We start from the raw sequence: 19,791 nt of genomic DNA, 5'->3' as shown, positions 1-19,791 counted from the left end.
CGGCTCTTATTTCCACCATCCACCAGCCACACTCTTCCCTACGCTACCCTCGCAACCCCGTTACTCCTCTCGCAGCAAACATCGCAACACCAGGCAGCATCCTCATCCGCCACCTCTTGCCTTGGCCCTCGTCCGCCGCAACGTCCTCTTCAGTACCATCACCTCGCTGAACCCGCCTCGCATCGCCTCTACGCCTGCACCCGCACCTTGGCCTGCCATGGACAGCAGCGTCCCCAACCACGCCCGCCATGATCCTCCGGACACGGCATATCTGCCCAGCTACACCCCTCGTACCCGTGAGGCACCCCCCTCGGGTCCGCCTCCAGCCTACGCCGCCGTCCTAGGCAAGGTCTACCCGTACACCCTCCGACCCGTCATCCTCTTCACCACCTTTGTCACCTTCCTCTACCTCCTCCTCATCTCCATCTCGCAGTTCAAGGACGCCGCCGGCTTCGAGGTATCCGGCAAGCTCATGCTCTTCTACATCATCCAGGGATCCCTGCTCCTGCTCGTTGCCTTGGTCGAGGTGCTCGGCTTTGTGGCCGCGTTCCGGTCCAACCTCAAGCTCGCCACCGTCTACTCGCGCATCGCCCTGCCCTCGTACATTCTCGTCGTCGCCGCCCAGATCCTCGCCGTCGTGTCCCACTACACCTGCAAGAGGGACTTTATCAACGCCTGCACGGCCCAGAACACGGGCAAGCGCGTCAGCTCGGGCGACAGCTTCTGGTGGAACAGCTCGACGACCAGCTACACGCTCTCGGGGCCCGAGGCCGAGTCGTACTGCCAGGACCAGTGGAACTCGGAGTCGACCTGGACCATTGTCTGGCTCGTCGTCGTCCTGATTGTGGGTGTGCCGTTTGTCATGTTCAGCTTCGCCTTTGCCAGGCAGTTGCGCGACCCGGCCTCGGTGCGCGTGCGGGTGCAGCCCGTATGGAACTGGGGACGCAACAACCACCAGCAGGCTCCCAGCTCGCAGTACGCCCAGGGTCCCTACGACCCGCAGGCCCAGTCGTACGCCATGGGAGCTTACCCGCCGCCGCCGGCCGGACCGTACGCGCGGCCTCCAGGACCGCCTCCGCCGGACGGCAACGACCTGCCCGACTACCAGCGAGGGCCGCACGTGGGTGAGGACGACTTCAACGACCGCAAGAGCTCGATCGGTGGCCGGCAGAGCGACGGGTACGGCTACTCGGTCGGCTACGGCGAGCGGCCCGGATCGAGTCGGGGGGGCGACGCGCGCGAAAACGACGCCGCCAAGGACTCGCAGGTGACGGTCACGCTCGACGACGACGACAAGAAGGGTGGTACGCGGACCAAGACGCGCGACCACGGCGACGACGACGACGACGACGATGGTCCCAGGGTCTAGGAGGCTCCCCCGAGGACGCGCCAGCCTGATGAATGCACGCAGACAGTGGCGGGATTGCCTTTTTCCCCCCGCCCTGCTTTATTGGACGCTCTCTATTGTGATGGACACCTCTTGTACGGCCGCTCGGTTTGTCTGACTGGTACGATGACCTGCTGTGTTGCCCCTGCCTCTGTGTGTGATCTTGAAGCATGTCGAGAGCGGGCCGTGGTCGCTGCTGCGGAGCGGGCCAGCCAGACGCTGAGCCTATTGGGCACGGTACCATGCCATGTGCTGCCTGCCACGCCCAATCACGCCAGATGGGGTCACGCGCCATGTGGAGGCAGACAGGGCAAAGGGCCCGATCTGACTTGGCCCCCGATGGGGAAGTGCGTGGCGGGGCCTGCATCGTTAGCCGTGGCAGAGGCAGATGGGTAGAGGGGAGGGAGGCGGTGGGCCCTGGCCGGCTGGCCAAGCTGTCCCTGGTCAGGCTGCTGCCCGCCTTAGCTTTGAGCCAAGTCAGCCAGCCAAAAAGACTGAGGGTCGTAGAGTCGAAGAAGCGGAGCGGCTGGCCGGTCCTCATCGCCCATTCATCCTCATTCCACCCACCAGAGGGCCTTCTTGCCATCCCCTCGCTCCCGCCTCCCGCCTGACGCCTCCCGCCTTCCACCGGCCTCGACCGCGTCGATTGTCGTCAATCACTCCGGCGTGTCCTCACCTCTCGGCGCCAACGTAACGCAACGCCTCGCTTCCTGCCACCTCGACCTTCCGCACCGACGTCTGCACCCCGAGCTGCCGCCACCCATACCTCGCTCACCTGCCATCGCCCTCTCCACGCCTCCTAGCGCGCCTTGCTTGCTCTCGTCACCGATGCCATCCACCGCGCCCTCTTCAGTACTCGCTGCACTCTTGCCTGCCTCCCGCTGAACACGCACCGCCAGCCTCATCTGTTCAGGCTCTTTTCTCTCCCCTCTCTCTCTTTCTCTCTCCATCGCATCGCACCGACTCCTACGGGTCCCTCGAATCTCTTTCCCTTCAGCCTGGCTCTCGGCAGCGACGCGCCACTCCCACCTTGATCGATGCGCTAACAGTGACCCCAGAGAAGCAAGCGCTTTCACGGACTCATCGTCGTCCTCCGGCGCGCCTTTGCACCTTCCACGCCGCCGCTCCTCGATAGCGCCGGCGCCCTTCACCAGGCCGTCGTCTACCAAGGCTGCCTGGGTCACATCTCGGCGGGCCGACCTCGCCCGCGTAGCGCCCCGCACCTAGCCACGTCCTCATGGCGGGAGCTGCGCAGTCATCCCAGGCCGGGGCCACGGACCCCTTCGCGGACTTTTCGGTGAGCACTCACACCACCACATCTTCTGACCTGACCCCTCGCGCCGCTTTCCGTCCCAGTCTCTCTGCTGAAACTCGCCAGCGCAATATTTTCTGTGTGCTCGCTTCCCGGTTCGATGCCCCAGCTTGTCGAGAATGCCATTCGCGGCTTCACCATCAAGGCCCTCAAGGCCGTCATCACCGACATCAACAAGTCCATCGCGCTCAAGGAGAGGGCCTATCTCCGTCTCAGCGGAAACAAGGCCGAACTCGCCAACCGCGTCCTGAACTCGCTGCAGGACGTCAAGAAGAGCAACAGCGTTCAGCACTTCCAAAAGTTCAAGCAGATTGTCGTCGAGAATGGCGGCTGGATCCCAAACACTGCCCAACAGAACAACCCGATACGGTACGTCTCCCACAGCGCCGGCAACGTCGAGCGGAAGCGGATCTGGCATGGAAGCTGAACCTTGTCCGTGCTCTCCGTCCTCTCAGCCCGTCGAATGCCTACGCGGGTGCCAGCGGCGCGGCCTACCAAAAGGTCAACGGCGCCAGTCCCTACAGCGGCTTCCCGCCGGCAGCGGGCAGCGCATCGCCTGCGGCCACGACAGCGGCGGCCAGGACGGCTGCTGGCAATTCCGCCCAGACCCGGGTCAACTTCAAGCCCTCGCCGTTCTGGGAGATCAAAAGCTTTGTCTCCAACCTGGTCATCTGTCCGGAAGCGCCCAGCACCGAGAGGAAGACGTCGGCAGTCTACGTCACCTTCACCGAGGAGTACATCGCCCGACTCCGACAGGCGAACTCGGCCTTCCAGGCCCGCCTCTTTTGCACCACACACGAGGCTTACGCCGTCGGCCTGTCGGGGCGCTTCCAGGCGCCCGTCGAGTTCCCCTTGACGTGCGAAGTGAGGGTCAATGGCACGCAGCTCTCGACCAATCTGCGCGGCAGCAAAAAGAACGTCGGCCGAGTGCCACCACCCAATCTCAACAAGGACAACCAGCTTCTCTTGCAGTCGCAACGGCAGAACCGCATCGAGCTCACCTACACCAACTGCCCAAAGCGGCACGTCCTGATCGTCGCCGTCTGTGAGGTGACGAGCGCAGAGATGCTCGTCGAGAGGCTGCGCAAAAAGGCCCATCGCACCAAAGAGGACGTGCTCAGGTCAATGAAGAAGGCTGCAGAGGACGACGACATCCAGACCGGCTCCGCGACTATGAGCCTCAAATGTCCGCTCAGCTACACCCGGATGACGACGCCAAGCCGTTCGACGCATTGCCCCCACGTCGCCTGCTTCGACGCGTATAGCTTCTACTCGATCAACGAGCAGACGCCGTCGTGGTCGTGCCCTCACTGCAACCAGACGATCAGGCCCGACGACCTGATCGTAGACGACTACGTCGGCGACATCATCAAAAAGGTGCCGGATGACTACGAAACCGTCATCGTCGAGCCGGACGGCTCTTGGAGGACGCCGGACGGCAAGGTGGCCTCGGAAGGCTACGTGGCTGCAGCGGCGACAGGATCAGCGGCACCGACGCCGGGTCCATCGCGACCGACGGCGTCGGCAGAGCCGCGCAGCGACAACGGCCACAGCCGCGAAAGCCGCGCTGCGCCGAGCTCGGACGACATTGTCATTCTGGATAGCCCGAGCCCACCACCGGTAGGGCCGTCGCTCGCCAAGCTAGCATCAGCAACGCCGGCACCACCACCACCGCTGCCCTCGCTGCATCCTCCGGCTCCGACCAGCGTAGACAGCAGCCGCCAGTCGTCGGCCCGCCCTGCCCCAGAGCCTGCCGTCATCGATCTGACCTTGAGCGACAGCGACGACGAGCCCTTGCGCCTGCTACCACGGCCTCGACCGCCGCTGGCGTCGTCTACGGCGGCTTCGGCGCCGATGTCCGCTTCCGCGTCAGCATCATCCTCTTCGGCCATGCGTCCGCCCCATCTCAACGGGTCTGCCGCATCCCAGAACGGCGCGTATCCACGCCGGCCTTCGAGCAGCCACGCTCCTCCTGGTCAGCCTCAACCTGCGGCCGGTGGGAGCTTGGCGGCAGCAGCACGGCGGCCCAGCACTGACGGCGCGCGCAGCGCCTCCTCTTCAACTAGGCACGCCAACGACGATACCCCCTCTGACGACGAAGTGGTGCGCCGGCCGGGGAAGAAGGCGAGGCTGGAAGCCTCGCAGGGCGCACAGCCTGGACCTGGGCCCGGCCGGCCACTTGGCAATGGCGGTCTCCCCGCCGGGGACTCGCCCAGACCCGGCTCAGACGGCAGTGCAGGTGGGCCCTTTGCCGGTCCCTCGAGGTCGAACACCAACCCACTGCATCCTTCCAGCACCGCCGTGGGCTCGCGGTACGCGTATCCTCCGGGAGCCCCTCGTCGACTGTCGGATCGAGGCGGGGTCGCGGGCGGTGGCGCCGGCACTTCCTCGTCCTCGTCCTCGCGACCGTCCTATCCGGTGCCGTACCTCGATACAGACATAGGCGTCACCGGCAACGGCAACGGCACGGGCGACGGGTACAGCAGCAACGGCATCAGCAATGGCAACGGCGCCAGGGCGGGTGGAGGCGGAGGCGGAGGCGGAGGCGGAGGGGATGGATCCTCGCCTCTTGGCGACTCTCCAGGCGCCAATGGCCGCCGCACACGGAGGGGGGAGGGATACGACGGGGCAGAGTGGGGCGACGACGTCGATGGCTCCTCGGAGCGCGGCTACACGGGCGTGGGGAGGGACACGTACTTTGCCGACGACGACTGGTGGTGACCCGCCCGCTCGCTCTGACGAGACCGAGGCGACGAGTTGGGGAGCGGCGCAGGGCCCCGCGCCTCTTCGACATGATCTCTCCATTGCAGCCGCCGAGTGGGGCCAGGCGGCTGAATTAGCCCGACTCGACGATGCACGACACGACACCTGTTGTACTACTACCAACCACCAACCACCATCATCATCTACCGGCTCGACCTTGGGCCATTCTCGCATCCAAACGGGCCTAGGGAGCTCCGCACCCGAGCGCGGGCAGGTTGCTGGCCTGTTTTTCGGGAGGCGGCCCTCGGCCCCGGTTCGCCGTTGCATGCTCGACACTCGTTCCCTGGGCCCACAGACGTACGAGCCAGGTCGTAGGATGGTATGGACGATGCCATTGCAGAAGAGGCCCTCGTGCGGCCGGATTGGGGGGGGGGGGGTATATGGTGAGAAGGAGACCAGCCCGGGTACGACCGGGCTGTCCATTGCGCAGCGCAGCGTACTGCCGCTACCGCTGCGGCTGCGGCTGCATCTGGTGCCGATGCGATCAAGCGCCAACCAACACAGGGGCGGCTGAGCAAAACCTTGCTGGGCATGTCCCGCGCAGGCTGGTTTGCCGCTTCGTCGTGGGCAGGGCGGAGTGGGTCTGGATTCCGCTGCTGTTTGACCCCCTCTCCGCCCTCGCCTTCGCCTTTGTTTTCGTTTTCGTTTCCGCTCTCGAGCAGGACCAGTCGCAAGCATGAATGTGGGCTGGGCTGCCAGCCGGTCTCTTGATTCCTTGAATAAAGGGAACGCCCATGGCGACATCACTGTTGGCGGGAACGGACAAGTCACAATGGCGGCGGGTCAGCTTCAAGTCTACCACGCCCAACACCCATCGAGCCCGGTCTGCACTCCTACTCACCACCAGGAGCGACAGGGGAGCGGTGAGGAGCACGACGAGCGCGAAGCTCGCCCATCTTGCAGGGCCGCCGGTGCCTATCCGCGAAGCCGACGATGTGGCTCTCGCTGCGTTGCTCGTATCTTTGCCGTTGCGGCTGCAAACACCGTAGGGCACCGGCGTCGTGCCCGAGCAGTGCGCCTCGGTGACAAACTGGTAGCAGGAAAACACTGTACAGCAGCAGGAAGAAGAGGATCGCGGCGATTCGTCAGCCCATCAGGCGTTCTGGCTCCGGCGTGGCCTGTAGAGTCGGTAGGAGAGACTCGAGACCGGACACCACTCACTGTCCGCGTAGTTTGAGGTCCGGCAGATGGGGTGGTCGAGCGCCGCTGCCATTTCGGCTGAGGCGTTGGGCACGCTGAAGCTCGCATCGTAGATGCCTCCAACGGCTGCGCAGCAGTAGTCTGTGACGTCGGCGAAGCTGAGAAAGGGGCAAGAAGCAGCCGGAAGATGAGGTGCGACGATTGCCTGGTCAGAGACACGCCTCTGGAGACACGTTGAGGCTGCCCTGCCCTTCTCAGCGCCGCGACCAATTCTGGCCAACTCACTATGAGGCGCAGGAGCCCATCGGCGTCTCTGGAGATATGGTGCTGGCCTGTGATGCGGTGCAAGAGCCATTGAAGTCGCCTCTCGCGTCCATCGCAATCGACATGCGCGGCCGCTCGTTGGCAGCGTCTGCGCGGGCGGACAAGGCCATCAGGGCAAAGGGCGAGGCGGCAGCGCTGCCACCACTACTGGCCCCCGCTAGAGCAACCGGAGCTGGGACCATGGCGGAATGGTTATCGCGGCGAAGTTCGGTGTGGGCTGTCGGCGAGTGCTGCTTCTTTCTGGCTCGGTCTTGGTACAATCTCAATTTGACATCGACAGATGATGGAGATGGAGCAGGCGTGGGCGGTATGGCTCCCGGGCTGGACGCGACGGTTAGAGGTCTGGTTGTGGGTCCGTGGTGTGGCCGCCAACGACTGCGAGCTTGTCCCGTGTAGCTGAGGTAGGCGAGGTAGAGCGGCGGTCCTAGGAGAGCATCGAGCCCGACACTGCTATGGCGAAGCGGTGCGCGGCAGTGTCGCTAGCCTGGGCGGTGAGGCGAGCAGGCGGGATAGGCTCGTCGTAGTGCTGGACTGCGAGGCTAGCGGCAGGAGAGACCCGAGAGTGGTCTTCGAGAGCGACGAGGTGATCAGGGCGACGCCACAAGGAGACAAGGTCGGTAGTGCTCGTCGGTGGTCGAAGCAGGCGGGGTATCCATGGGACGATGGGTGGGGCGTTGCGAGGCGTACTTAAGAAGGGATTGGCGCGAGCATGAAAGGCAGCCGACTGGCGTCGTCGCAGGAGGGCTGGTGGTGGTGGTGCTGGTGGTGGATGGTGTCCAGACGATTGGTGAGCTCGCTGTGAAAGGGCACATAGAGGCTGCCAGGAACGAGGCCGACGGCGACAGATGCCTGCCAAGGTCGGCGGATCGAGCAGACAGGCAGACAGGCAGGCAGGCAGGAGCCGGGCGTGCGGGCGGCGAGGTGGACGGGGGAGCGGGATTGGACCGAAGCCGGGCCCTGCTGGGCTTGCTGGGCTCAGAAAAGTCTTGGCAGAGCCAGACCTGCAGGAGGGTAGGCAGCCAAGGCAGCCTACCTGCAAGCAAGCAAGCAAGCGCAGGACCACCACCGACCAAAGCAGCGCTTCGGGCCTTGGCTTTTTCGCTCGGCCTGCCCCTCGACCCGCCTCGTGTTTCTTTTTTTTTCTGGTTCGGTCGGCGCGTGGTGGGCCTGGCGAACTCACCACCCCGCTCTTCTCTGCCCGACTCGCCTGGCCAGGCCGTGTGGGCGAGCAGCGACGACGAGGGACTGCGGACCAGAAGGCTCGCGCTTAGCGCTTTCAGAAACCAGAGGAATCCGTGTGCGAACAGACAAGAGGGCAGCTGGACTCGTCGCCTTGGCGCGATCGCGCCAAGCGCAAGCCGGTTCAGAGACAGCCAGAGAGCAGAAAGTCTCCGCGAGAGCCCAAGAGGAGGGCGGGGGTTAGGGAGGTTGGCCAAGAGCGCAGCTAGACCTCACGGACCAGCGGAACGGCCTTGCGGCCTTTGGCGAGCGGGGCCTCCTCTGCCTGCCTGCTTCTTGGATTTGAAATCCGCCCCTGGCCGCCTGCCTTTGCTTGGCCCCGCCTCTGGGCTCGATGCGCCAATTTGCTTGGCATGCAGCGCCAGGCCAGGCTGGGCCATCATGCCACCTCGACCGTCCGGCTGAGATCAGCACGAGCACGCCGCCAGGCCAGGCCAGCCAGCAGCCTTCGGCATCGGCCCGTTCGCGCGACACGCCAGCCGAGCCTGCGTGCTTGGCCTGCCGGCCGGCCGATCAACCATCCACGCGTCGCTTCCACCCACTCTCTAAGTACTGCCCCGCCGGCCCGGGCCAAGCTGGCCAAGCTTCTCGGCCTGCCAGATTCACGCCGCTTCCCGCAGCCCGACCGTCTTGGCTCGCCGCAGTCACGGCTCGAACGTCCTCGCAGCATCAAGAGCGAAGCAAGGCGCGCTGCGAGGGCCATGCATGGTTGTGGGTGGCGGCATTGGACGGACGGGAACAAACCTGACGAAGTAGAGTGAGGGTGTTGCTGGCCAACAGAGAAAGATATTGATACAGTTACGTGGTAACCGCCGCCTGCAAACAGCAGGCAGCGCCAGCACAAAGGGGGCCGACGACCATGCCGCAGCGGCAGCCGCGATGAATAGATGGTGCTGGACACGGCGGTAGGCGCGAGCAAATACCACTGCGCCTTGGAACGAGTGCTGAAAGGAGTCGGGCGTCGAGGAGCGGAGCTACCATTACCTAGCTAGTCGCTGCGTGGCGTTCCCGACAGCCAACCTCGAGGACCGGTCCAGCCTCCCTGCCCGGCGAGGAAGCGGTGCTCGCAGATCTGGGCCGCCGTGGGCCGCAGCGCAGGATCCACCTCGAGACACCGCGAAATGAGGTCCACCACGTCGTCCAGCCGACCTCCTCCATCGAGCTCAGCGTGCGGCGGCTTCTTGCGCGCAACGTTCCAGGTCGCTGGGTCGAGCGAAGTCTCGCTCGAGTTGGCCGCCTCATCGTCGACGTCGCCGCTGGCTGCACCAAGGCCGCCAGATCCGTCGGCGTCCGCCAGCACGTTGCGCTCGCGCAGCGTCTCCTTGGCCCTCGATCCTTCCACCAGGCCCTCGATGGCCTCCTCGCCGTTCCAAAAGGGGCACTCGCCGCACAGCAGCACAAAGCCCACGACGCCCAGCGCCCACACGTCCTGCGCCTGCCCGGCGTACTTTTCGCCGCGCAGGATCTCGGCAGCGGCATAGTCGAGCGTGCCACTGAAGGTGTCGAACAGCCGTCCCGGCCGAATGTGCGCCGCGCTGCCAAAGTCGATCAGCTGGACGTTGCCGTGGCCGTCGAGGATGACATTCTCGTCCTTGATGTCGCGGTGCACAATGTTGTTGGCATGCAGGAAGCGCAGCGCGTCGGCCACCTGGCCAAAGATGCTGCGGATCTCGAAAGTGTCAAGACCGTCGGGTGCGCTCTCGACGTAGTCGAACAGGTCTTGCCCCGTCCCGAAGCGTGGCATCACCATGTAGTAAAACTCGCCGTCCTCGAAAAAGTCGAGCATCTGGCAGAGGTTCGGGTGCGACATCGGCTTCGGTGGCGACTGCTCGTCGGGCCCTTGAGCCGTTTCGAAGGCCGGCGCCAGATCGCGGCGCCCGGTGCTCGGGCTTCGAGGGAGGCGTGCGGTTCGAGGGTCTCCGCCGCTCCGTCCGAGCTCCTGCCTGTGACGGTACTCCTCCGCAGATCGAGGGCGGGAGGGCGACCATGGCAACGGCTCTGGAGGCGGATGGTAGGGCAGCCGGCGCAGCTGATCCATGACGTGGATCTCGATGGGGATGGGACCGAGAGTGCGGTGCCGGCGCCAGCAGTCCGCCAGGATCCGGCTCTTGATGATGTACTTGATGATCACCTCGTCGCCCGTCGCTTGGCCATCCCGACCCTTGGCCCGGGCCCTCTTGACCAAGCCGTAGGCGCCTCGACCGACCTCGGACAGAATCACGTAGTCGCTGATCGTCTTCTGCGCCTGTTCGCCGTGGCTGTACGAGGCGGTCGCTTGCGAAGACTTCAAAGCCTCTTTGCTGTTCCGCTTCCGGCAGGTGGGCGACCGCAGGCTGGCGAGCCGGTCGCGCGACGGCTGCGGGGTCGCCTCATACGTAGGGCTGCCGTAGGGCGATCTCTCGAGACCCGGCGAAGGGAGCGGCGACTCGCGGCGCGACCCGGGCGTCGACATGAAGAGGGCCAGGGGGTCGCTGGTCGAAGTCGACAGGTGGTCCGGCGACGAGAGATCCTCTTCCTCGGCCTCGTGGAGGCTGGCGAGATCCTCGCCCATAACCGAGCCAGCCCGGCTAGCGGCACGACTCAGGCCAATCTGCCGAAGCTTCTCCAGGACGCCAGCTGTCAGGTCATCGTCGGACTCGTCGCTGCTTGGGTCCTCGTCGCTGTTGGGGTCGCCCCTGGAGCTCGAGCCCAACGAGGCGCCTGGGGCTCCCGGTCGGGCTGAGAGCTGCTGCGACGAGACGGCGCTGAAGTTGGTCGCGGTCCTGCTGTGCCGCCCCGAAGGCAGCGTAACGCCCTGGCTCTCGAGAAAGCGCGACCACTCCTCCATTGTCGGTGTGCGAAACACGTTGGTGCCCTGTATCGACGTCGTCCGGGAGAGACTCGGCCGAGCGCCCGAAACGGATGAGGCTGAGAGGGGCGCCGCTCCGCCCGATAGCGCACCGCTGACGTGGAGTGAGCCGAGTGAGGAACCCAGAGAGCGATCCGGCGATGACCGACTGAGGCCGCTCGGGCGGACGAGACCGCCATTGAGGCCGTCGTCGCTATCCGCATGCCCGCCCTCGTCACCGCTACCGCCGAGGGGGCCATCCGAAAGATCCGGCCGAGCGAGGGGCGTCAGGCCGGCCAATCGAGTGGAGGAAGAGGCGCCGGCTTTGCGCTTCGACCAATCGGCGGTGGCGCTCAATCTTGGCGACGACGGCATCGGGACCGGATCGCCGGCATGGGCATGTCTCCTCGCCTCGAGCACGCTGAAGGGGGCATTGTCGTAGTCCGACGGATGCCGTGAGCGATCGCGAGCGGCTGCCCGCCCCTGTCCTCCGTTGGCAAAGGACATCTGAAGGCCTGCGTGGGATGCGAGCTGCGACCTAGATCGCAGCATGAAGCGGCCAGAATGGCGTCGCGGCGCCGGAGGGCGGAGAGCCATCTCCGCCGTGGCGGGCGGTCCCTCGGACGGTGTGGCAAACGCGTCTGCGCTCGAGGATCGCGGTTGTGCCAGTCCAGCGACCAGTGCCTCGGCCGACGGCATCCGTAGCACCATCGAGGGTCGCGCAACCGGCGTCTGGCCTGCCTCGGTGGGGAGAGAGGCCGAATCGTCCTCTTCACGTGTTCTTTGAGGTCTAGACGAAGCTGCGTCCTTTTCATCTGTGGACGTTGGAGCAGCGTCGTGGTCGTCGCTTCGGGGCAACCCAGCTGTGGCTTGTGCCTGGGCGCTCCGCTCTGCTGATGGCGGCGTAGGAGGGCGGATGTCTTCGGCGACAGCAGCGGAGCCAGGGACTGGCGGCGGCGCCAGGTCGCTGGTCATTGCTTCGGTGGAGTCGCTGACAGAATCACAGTCGGTCCTGAGACCATCGCTGCCGCTGGGTTCGCAGCCGCTTTCGTCGAAATGGTTCGCCGGCGAGACAGTCGACTGGCTCTCCGGCGTCTGTGTCCGTGCGCTGCCGCTGACGTTCATCGAGCCAGTGGAGGATGCGGTGCTGGAGACACTACCTGTCGAGTTGCGGTTGGACAGGCTCCTGAGCGAGAAGGCGGCGGCAGAGGAGGACGAGGTCGACGTCCTGGACGACGAGGAAGGCGCCTCGGAGCTTGTCGATCCTCCAATGCTACCGAGCTTCCTGCGACCTGGATAGTCTGGTCCGGTCTGCCCGGAGCGGCGGGTGTCTTCGTCCTCGCGCTCGACGTCGGTGCCGTCCTCCTCCGAGAGTGGATGTGGTGAGCGGTACAGCTTCGCGCCGCGCCGGCCGGGTGAAACGTCGACGTCTCCGCTGCCCCTGCCAGCGTCGCTGCCTATGGAGCCCCGGTTCCAGCTGCCCGAGCGTGTGACGCCTCCGACGCCGCCGAGCTTGCCCAGGCTCATCTCTTCCGCCTTTCTCACGCTCGAGGCTCTCCGTAGACTGCCCGAGGGCCCCTGAAGCCAGTCGGATCGTCCAAAATCGTCGCCCGGAGAGTGGGCGGGGGAGACGGCATCGTCGTCGTCGACGAGAAGCGAGGAATAGCGTCGAGGCTGTTCTGGATCGAGCCGCAAGGCCGGTCGGATCTGCTCCAGCGGCATTTCTGGAGCGTCGCTGACGAAAGCGATCCGCTGGGTCGGGCGCCTAGCCTCCGGGCGGTAGCGCGGAGTGAGCGCGCGCAAAGGTATTCCGTCGGTACGTCGATGGCCAGTGGCGAAGCCTGTGCGGTCGAGGGTCGGTACAAGACACTGGTCGAGCGGTGTCAGAGTCGTAGAAGCAATGTCGGCATGTGAGAAGGAGGGTGCTGGTTGACGGCTGGGGGGGGGGGGGGGGGGGGCGAGTGATGGGACCAGTTGAGACGAGGTGACAAGGACGCTCTCGGTGCTGGTGGCAGCGTGTGCTTCCACTACTGTCGTGCTGAACGGTTGAAGGACGCGGAGGTTAAAGGGCGAAGTCGTCCGTCGGCGCTGGGTCGATGCGGAGGAGCTGAGGAGAATCGACTGGCTCTGAAAGGGTCAAAGAGAAAGACGAATGGCTGCGCCTTGCCGGATCCAGGGCGACGTTGGAAGAGCGGTGTGCCAGCGAGCAGGTCTACGTACTCTTGTCGGCGCAGGGCCGAGGCGCGGCGGGCCTGCGGTCGAAGTGCGACCGAGCTGGGCACGAGCGCAGCAGCCGGAAGGCGACGTACGCTGGGCCGAAGAGGGGCCGAAGGAGGGCACACGTTGCGCTCGGTGGTGGGTGCGTTGGCGAGTGGGCGGGGCAGGGCGGGGCGGAGCGGAGCGAAGCCGTGGTTTAGGCTGGCGTCGACGGTTATGAGAGGTCGGGGCTGCCCGGTGGGTCGGTTGGCAACGTCGATACGATGAAACGGCTGGCGGGGCGCAAAGGCGACGTAAGGCTACCCGGCGATGCCGATGTGGGACGAGATGGAGCGGAAGACAGGGACGAGGACGAGGACGAGGGCGAGAGGCAGAGATTGCAGGCAGGGCAAGGTGGAGACCAGCAAGGTGCCACCCACCCACCCCACGGACCGACCCGATGGGCCAGCCCGCCAGCCATGCCGCCGGCGGCCACGATGGGGGCGGGCTCGCTGGCTCTGCAGGCCTGCCTGCCTAGCTGCCTGCCTGCCGCCCAACCCTTTTGTCCAGCCTGACCTGCTGGCCTCATTTTTTTTTCTTTCTCTCCGTCTGGTCAGCCTGGCTGGGCCTACATACCAGCCAGCGGGCGTGGACGCGACGTGCCCACTTTTCGTCCGTGGCCCAAGCCAACCCGGCCTGCCTGACTCGTTGGCTGGGCCTAGCCGTCCAAGATTCTTGCTCTCCGCCGCCGCCGCCGCCGTCGCCAATCCTCGACGACGGCGAGCACCTTCGGCGTCGTCCCGGAGGAACGCAGGCTGCTCGCAAACCGTCCGGACCCTTGCCTGCCCTCGATCATCCATCATCTGTTCCTGATCGGACGCTCGCTGTCCCTCTACGCATCGCAAGCGCCGCCCGTTGACAGCAGCGAGCGGCGCGTGGTCCCGTCCATCGATCGGCCCGAGATCTCGGCTCCATGCCCGTCCACCAGGTCGACGACGCGCGCATGGGGTGGACGGTGTACACGAACGTGCATCAGGAACGCACGCAGACACCTTGCTTCCCATTCTTCAACGTCATGGCCGGCCGGCGCTCCTGTCGGAAACGGCCCGTCTCGCTCGAGGAGCCTGTTGATGATCGTTGCACCGCACGACTGTGGGCAGGGCTGTGATTGTGATCTTTCCCGTCACACTTTTATGTACTCTCTCTGGCCATGCTTGCGTTTCATCGGGATGGCCTTGTCGACGCGTGTCCTCAGTGTGATTTCAACACATCGCTTAGCCTGCTGATGCAGATCATACCTACGTTGCCTAGGCCTGCGTTGCGCAGGTCACATGTGGTGAACCATTGGAAAGCTTGGCTGTAAGGTATGGACGCTGCAGCTTCAAGGGCAAGCGGCTTTGGACACGAGGTCTTAGCCAGAAGGAGCCAGCGAACGAGACAGCCGTACGGAAGAGCCTGGCGAGCGACGGGAGACCACTACGAAGTGGCCAGGCCTGAGCGCAGAGCTAGGTACCAATGGCACGCATGCAATGGCGAAGATGCTGTATGGGATGTAGCAGATGCTGGTAGTATTACAGGGGCGGGAAGGTAGGCGGTCCTCGACTCGGCGGCGGCGGGGTTGGGACAGGGGGTATGGAGATGGAGCGAAAGCGGTCCCTGCGCCGAGCGTGCTCCTGCTAGAGCTCGACCTTGCCGCCCGCAGTGGCGCTGGCGGCGGTGTGTGCAGCGGTGGTGACGGCCCCTTTGGCTGCATCGTACACCCCCGCTACGGCGGCGGCGGCGGCTGGCGGCGGACCTTGTGCGAGGGTCGACGAGATGGGCTCGTTGGCGGTGGGCGTGTATCCGTAGATGTAGTAGATGGCCCTGCGCACGACCTTGCGGAAGTGAGTGGGGAAATGGTAGAAGAGCGAGTACCAGAGTAGTGCCGAGACGACCGAGACCACGGTGACTGGACGTCGAACGAGGGCGAGGAGAGAGGAGGGAGAGATAGGTCAGCATGCGATCCCCTCATCACTACGGGGTCGTGAGGCTAGGCTAGGCAAGGCAGAGAGCCAGAAATGAACACGACGACAGACACCCACCGACGAGGACAATCTCCCAAGGCTCGAGCATGCCGAGCGAGTAGGTGGCCCACACATTGCGCTTGAGCTCAAACAGCTTGCGCTCGACGAACTTGACCGGGTTGTACGACGTCGTCCTGGCGCGGCGGCGGTTGGCCGGGTGCCTGGCAGTCGAAGTCGGTGATGGCGCTGCTTGGGTAGACATGGCGGGCGGCGGCTATGAAGGCAAACGGATGAGGAAGCAGAGTTGGGCGAACGGTGGCAACGATCTAGAAGAGGTGCGGAGGTGAAGGCGGACGAGGCGCTGGTGTTGGACGTTCGGAAGCCACAGACAAGAGGGTCCGAGGAGCGGCTCAAACCTGCCGGTGGTGCTGCAGCCTCGAGCCTCCGGGTCCCGCGCCAAAATTGTTACACGCCGCCCGCTGACCCACGGTCCAACGGAAACGCCCAGCCTTGCCAGCAAAGCTCGCGGCGCACGACCTCTCTGTCCGGTAGGCGCAGCCGACCGGCGCTACTCGGACGGACCTGACGACATCATTGTCCAGCGGAAGGCACGGTCTGTATATACAGGCAGGGATGCAGCCACACCACGCCTTCGGGAGACGACGCTGAGCGGGCGCAGAGGATGAAAGCGAGGCAGGTGGGAATACGAGGGCTGGCCGGCTACTTGAGCTGGCCGAGGCGCTGGGTGCCGGCGAAAATCTTGGTGTCGAGCGTGGTGGCCTTCTCACCAACCCTCTGCAGGCGGGCGTTCTGGCTGTCGACCTCCTGGCCCATGGCTTTTCCGAGCTGGTTGAGGCGAGACGACAGGTGACCGATCTCGTCGAGGTTCTGGTCGAGCTCGTCTTCAAGCTCGTCGTCGCTCTCGGTCGCCTCGAACTGGTAGCGCGAGCGCTGGGCCACCTTGTTGCGTTGCTCCTCGTCTGCCTTCTTTGAGCCGAAACGGTCCTGGCCGAAGCGCCCGAACGACGCCTTGCCGGTGCCCGGCCCGTTCATGCTCTGGTCGAGCCGCTTCTGCGCCTCGAGCGCATCCTTGCGCACCGCCTCGCGCTCCTCGCGCTCGTCGATGTGCCGCGCAATGATCCGGGCCTCTTCGGCGTCTCTCTTTGACTGTTTGTTGAGCTGGAAATTGGGTCGGAAGATGGAGCGGTTGAGCGCGGCAATCTCTTTGGCGTTGTCCTCGGCCCGCGAAGCCGAGGCCTTGGCCAGATCGAGGTGCCTCTCGGTGTTACCGATTTTCTCTGTCGAGGCGGGGTGGCGGAAAGGCAGGACAAGCGCAGCAGATCCATGGCGATCAGCGATGAACGCTCTCCTCTGGCGAACAGACCTCGTCGGACAAGCACTCACCACTCTGGTCGCCGAGCTTGAACATGGTGTTGGTGGCCGTCTCTTCGGCCTCTCGGGCGATGCGGAGGGCGTTGCGGGTGCTGCTCAGACTCTCCTGCTTGGTGAAGCGCATCTGCTGCTTGATGGCCTCGACCTCGTCGTCCTCCTCGTCTCGCTGCTCCTCGCGCTGCTCGAGGCCGTCGTAGCCGCGCGAGTTGCCCTGTGCGGCCGAACCGCGACCGTACTCTGCCTCGAGCTCCTCGTCGGTGGGTTGCCCCACGTTGCGGGCCAGAGAAGCCTGCTTGGACGAGTTGCCGGCGTACTGGTCGTAGCCCCGTCCAAAGTTGCTCGAGGGAGGCGGAGCGTTGGCAAATCGGTCGCCGCCTCCGTAGCTGTTGCCGCCGCCGTACCCGTAGGGCTGCCCCTGTCCGCCTCCATAGGCTGGACCGGGACCACCGGCACTATTGTTCTGGTAGCCAGCACCACCACTGTAGCCAGCGCCGCCACCGTTGCCGTATCCGGTTGGCCCTCCAGGTCGTTGGCCGCCATAGCCAGGCTGTGGCCCACCGTAACCGCCGGGTCCACCGGGAGGTGGTGCGTTGCTCTCCACCGGCGGGATCTTGCTAGATGATTTCTGTTGTCAGGGGTCCGAAAGGCGAGCACAAGGTCGGGGTCAGAGTCCGGGCCCTTGCGCAGAGCGGGCGCCCGGTGACGCTGCGGCATTCTCACCTTGCCAAACAGACCCATGGTGAGTGTGGTCTCGGTGCAAAGTGGCCTGTGTACCACCTGATGTTGCGTGACGGAAACAGAGGTGGGGAGCGAAGGTAGAAGGCCTGCCTTGGCTTGTTGGTCTTGGTGGCTGCGAGGATGGAACGACAGCAAGCCAGCCTCGGGGAGGGTGCCACCTGCCACCTGCCAGGCGCCGTGCATGGGGCAACCCGTTCAGAGAGAGGGGGCGGCGCAGCCTGCCTGTGGGTGCCAGCACCGCCTCGCCTGGGGATGGCCGCGCTGCCGGCTGCACCGGCCGCACCACGCTTCTGCCAAGCATCGGAAGTCGGAAGTCAGCCTTTGAACTGGACGGTTGCCTGGCCGGTTGGCCTGACCTGGCCTGGCCCTTCCTCCACAGACGTCCCCGCTGCTGCTGACCACTTGGCGCCATCCCTTCCTCCATCTCCGCGCCATCCTCCTGGCTTCCCCTTCTCGCCAGCCAGACTCCACACCAGTCAAGCTGCTCCATTATTTTCCCTCATCCTCCACCACTTTCGCCATTCTCTATTGAAAATGCCTTCAGCGCAGGCCAAGAACACCACCGACGTCGCCAATGCCGGCTTCTCGCACCTCAATGCGGGCCGGGGCAGGGCGGCTCTCACGACCCGTATTGCGCCCGACTTTCTCGTCCTCATCATCGACGTCAACCCGATAGCATGGACGTCCGGAAGCACGAGAAACGGCAAGCAGAGGGAGGCGGTGCACGACTCGGACTTTGAGAATGCGCTCAATGCCATCATCATCTTTCTCAACGCCCACATTGCGATGCAGCACGAAAATGGCCTCGCCATCTACGCCGCAGGCACAGGGAGAGCGTGAGTGCCGTCTTGAAGACTACATTCGCAGCTCTGACTCTGCGGCGACTGGTCACTAACAAGAGCACCCTCATAACGCTGCCTGGCTTGACCTGATCTGGCCCTCCGCAGCCAGCTGCTGTATACCAGTGCCCCTTTTGCGAGCCGGTCGACGACGACATCGTCAGAGGCAGGTAGCGCCAAGCCCGACGCCAACACCTACCAGCACTTTAAGCACGTCGACGACAAGGTGGTCGAGGGCATGAAGCGGATGGCCCGCGACATGCGCGCTCAGCTCGAAGCGGCTTCGGCCTCGTCGTCGTCGTCATCGTCCTCGACACCGTCCAGCTCGACCTCGGCAGCGGCGTCCAAGATGGCGACGACGGCCATCGTGAGCGCGCTGGCCCAGGCTCTCTGTCATCTCAACCGGCTGGCGCTAGCGTCGGCAGCCAACGCAAACGATCCAGCATCGCGGTTCGGCTCGTCGGCGGCCACGACTGGGGACACAGGCGGCGGCGGCTCTGCCGGCTCGACCAATGCCACGGCGGCTCCGCAGGCGTTTCGCAACCGGATCCTGATCCTCAGCGTCACGCCGGATGCCAGCACGCAGTACATCCCGATGATGAACTGCATCTTTGCCGCGCAGAAGAAGTCGATCCTGATTGACGTGTGCAAGGTGTTTGGCGCCGACACCGTCTTTTTGCAGCAGGCGGCGCACCTGACGGGCGGCACCTACTTCCGCATCGACGAGGCGGCGACGGTCGAGGGCGGTGCGGCGAGCGGGCTGCTGCAGTGCCTGATGTCGTCGTACCTGCCGTCGCGCTCGATCCGGGATGTGATGCACCTGCCCATGCTCGACGAGGTCGACTTCCGGGCGGCCTGCTTCTGCCACCGGCGCATCGTCGACGTCGGCTACGTGTGTTCCGTCTGCCTGAGCTGTGAGTGCGGGCCACTTGGCCGTGTTGCCGTGGCCGTCGCTTGTGCCGTCAGCTGACATCCGCGCCCATCACATGCTGGTCTTGGTCGCCATCGTCGTCGCTGCCTGGTGTGCGTCGGCCGGCGTCGCAGTGTTCTGCGAGCCCAGGCCAGTGTGCTTGACGTGCCAGTCGCGGTATCCGACACACACCATCGAGCGGTACCGGCAAGAGGAGGCCTTGACGACGGCGTCGTGAGGCCTGGCCTGGCCAGGCGGCGAGGCCAGGCAGCGAGGCCAGTCCAGGCAAAACGGGGCCGGGCCGAGCCGTCTTTGTGCGCAGCCGCCGCCGACCTCCACCTTTTCCTGCGCCATGGCGTGTGGGCAGAGACGGACGCCCGCCAGCTGCACGCTCGCGCCCCCCAGCAGACGAGGAAAAGAAAAAGAAACAGCAGCGGCCCCTGTCTTGGCTCGCCTGCGTTGCGTGCGTGTGTGCCTTTTGGGTCACCCCGGCCTGGCCTGCTGGCCTGCCTGAACCCCTGCCGGCGTCGAGTGCACGGGGCGCGCCCGCGTAGAGGCTCGACCAACACAGCCCCCCCCCCGGCCGCTCCCCGCTTCACCTCGTCGTCTCGGCACTCAGTCGCCGGCTCAACTCGGACCCACACCGCCACGCCACCATCCCGACCACCACCACCACCACTGTCATCCCCTGCTCGCCACGCGGTCTGGATACCTCTCTGTC

At 65.2% G+C, this 19,791-nt stretch overlaps 7 protein-coding genes across 7 annotated transcripts; 3 read left to right on the top strand and 4 right to left on the bottom strand.

Moving 5' to 3' along the window:
• Nucleotides 1-217: 217 nt before the first annotated feature.
• On the top strand, nt 218-1,369 carry PFL1_04981 (uncharacterized protein; the record flags this gene model as incomplete). Its single annotated transcript, XM_007882511.1, has 1 exon — nt 218-1,369. One exon carries the CDS (start codon nt 218-220, stop codon nt 1,367-1,369), a length of 1,152 nt encoding a protein of 383 aa, XP_007880702.1.
• A 1,255-nt stretch (nt 1,370-2,624) lies between these two features.
• Nucleotides 2,625-5,420, top strand: PFL1_04980 (uncharacterized protein; the record flags this gene model as incomplete). Its single annotated transcript, XM_007882510.1, has 3 exons — nt 2,625-2,684; nt 2,809-3,068; nt 3,155-5,420. The coding sequence occupies 3 exons, from the start codon at nt 2,625-2,627 to the stop codon at nt 5,418-5,420; spliced, it is 2,586 nt and encodes an 861-aa protein (XP_007880701.1).
• A 785-nt stretch (nt 5,421-6,205) lies between these two features.
• PFL1_04979 (uncharacterized protein) lies at nt 6,206-7,108 on the bottom strand (the record flags this gene model as incomplete). Its single annotated transcript, XM_007882509.1, has 4 exons — nt 6,206-6,208; nt 6,304-6,509; nt 6,624-6,760; nt 6,888-7,108. 4 exons carry the CDS (start codon nt 7,106-7,108, stop codon nt 6,206-6,208), a joined length of 567 nt encoding a protein of 188 aa, XP_007880700.1.
• A 2,045-nt stretch (nt 7,109-9,153) lies between these two features.
• Nucleotides 9,154-12,714, bottom strand: PFL1_04978 (uncharacterized protein; the record flags this gene model as incomplete). Its single annotated transcript, XM_007882508.1, has 2 exons — nt 9,154-11,072; nt 11,106-12,714. 2 exons carry the CDS (start codon nt 12,712-12,714, stop codon nt 9,154-9,156), a joined length of 3,528 nt encoding a protein of 1,175 aa, XP_007880699.1.
• Nucleotides 12,715-14,864: 2,150 nt separating this feature from the next.
• PFL1_04977 (uncharacterized protein) lies at nt 14,865-15,453 on the bottom strand (the record flags this gene model as incomplete). The annotated part of the gene is made up of 2 exons (XM_007882507.1): nt 14,865-15,136; nt 15,270-15,453. The coding sequence occupies 2 exons, from the start codon at nt 15,451-15,453 to the stop codon at nt 14,865-14,867; spliced, it is 456 nt and encodes a 151-aa protein (XP_007880698.1).
• Nucleotides 15,454-15,911: 458 nt separating this feature from the next.
• On the bottom strand, nt 15,912-17,321 carry PFL1_04976 (uncharacterized protein; the record flags this gene model as incomplete). Its single annotated transcript, XM_007882506.1, has 3 exons — nt 15,912-16,489; nt 16,596-17,208; nt 17,304-17,321. 3 exons carry the CDS (start codon nt 17,319-17,321, stop codon nt 15,912-15,914), a joined length of 1,209 nt encoding a protein of 402 aa, XP_007880697.1.
• A 534-nt stretch (nt 17,322-17,855) lies between these two features.
• Nucleotides 17,856-19,308, top strand: PFL1_04975 (uncharacterized protein; the record flags this gene model as incomplete). Its single annotated transcript, XM_007882505.1, has 3 exons — nt 17,856-18,157; nt 18,269-19,074; nt 19,205-19,308. The coding sequence occupies 3 exons, from the start codon at nt 17,856-17,858 to the stop codon at nt 19,306-19,308; spliced, it is 1,212 nt and encodes a 403-aa protein (XP_007880696.1).
• Nucleotides 19,309-19,791: the final 483 nt, after the last annotated feature.

The sequence above is a fragment of the Pseudozyma flocculosa genome (genome assembly GCF_000417875.1).
Source record: "Pseudozyma flocculosa PF-1 unplaced genomic scaffold scaffold00017, whole genome shotgun sequence".
NCBI lineage: Eukaryota > Fungi > Basidiomycota > Ustilaginomycetes > Ustilaginales > Ustilaginaceae > Pseudozyma > Pseudozyma flocculosa.
This window is presented reverse-complemented; position numbering and strand designations above follow the sequence as displayed.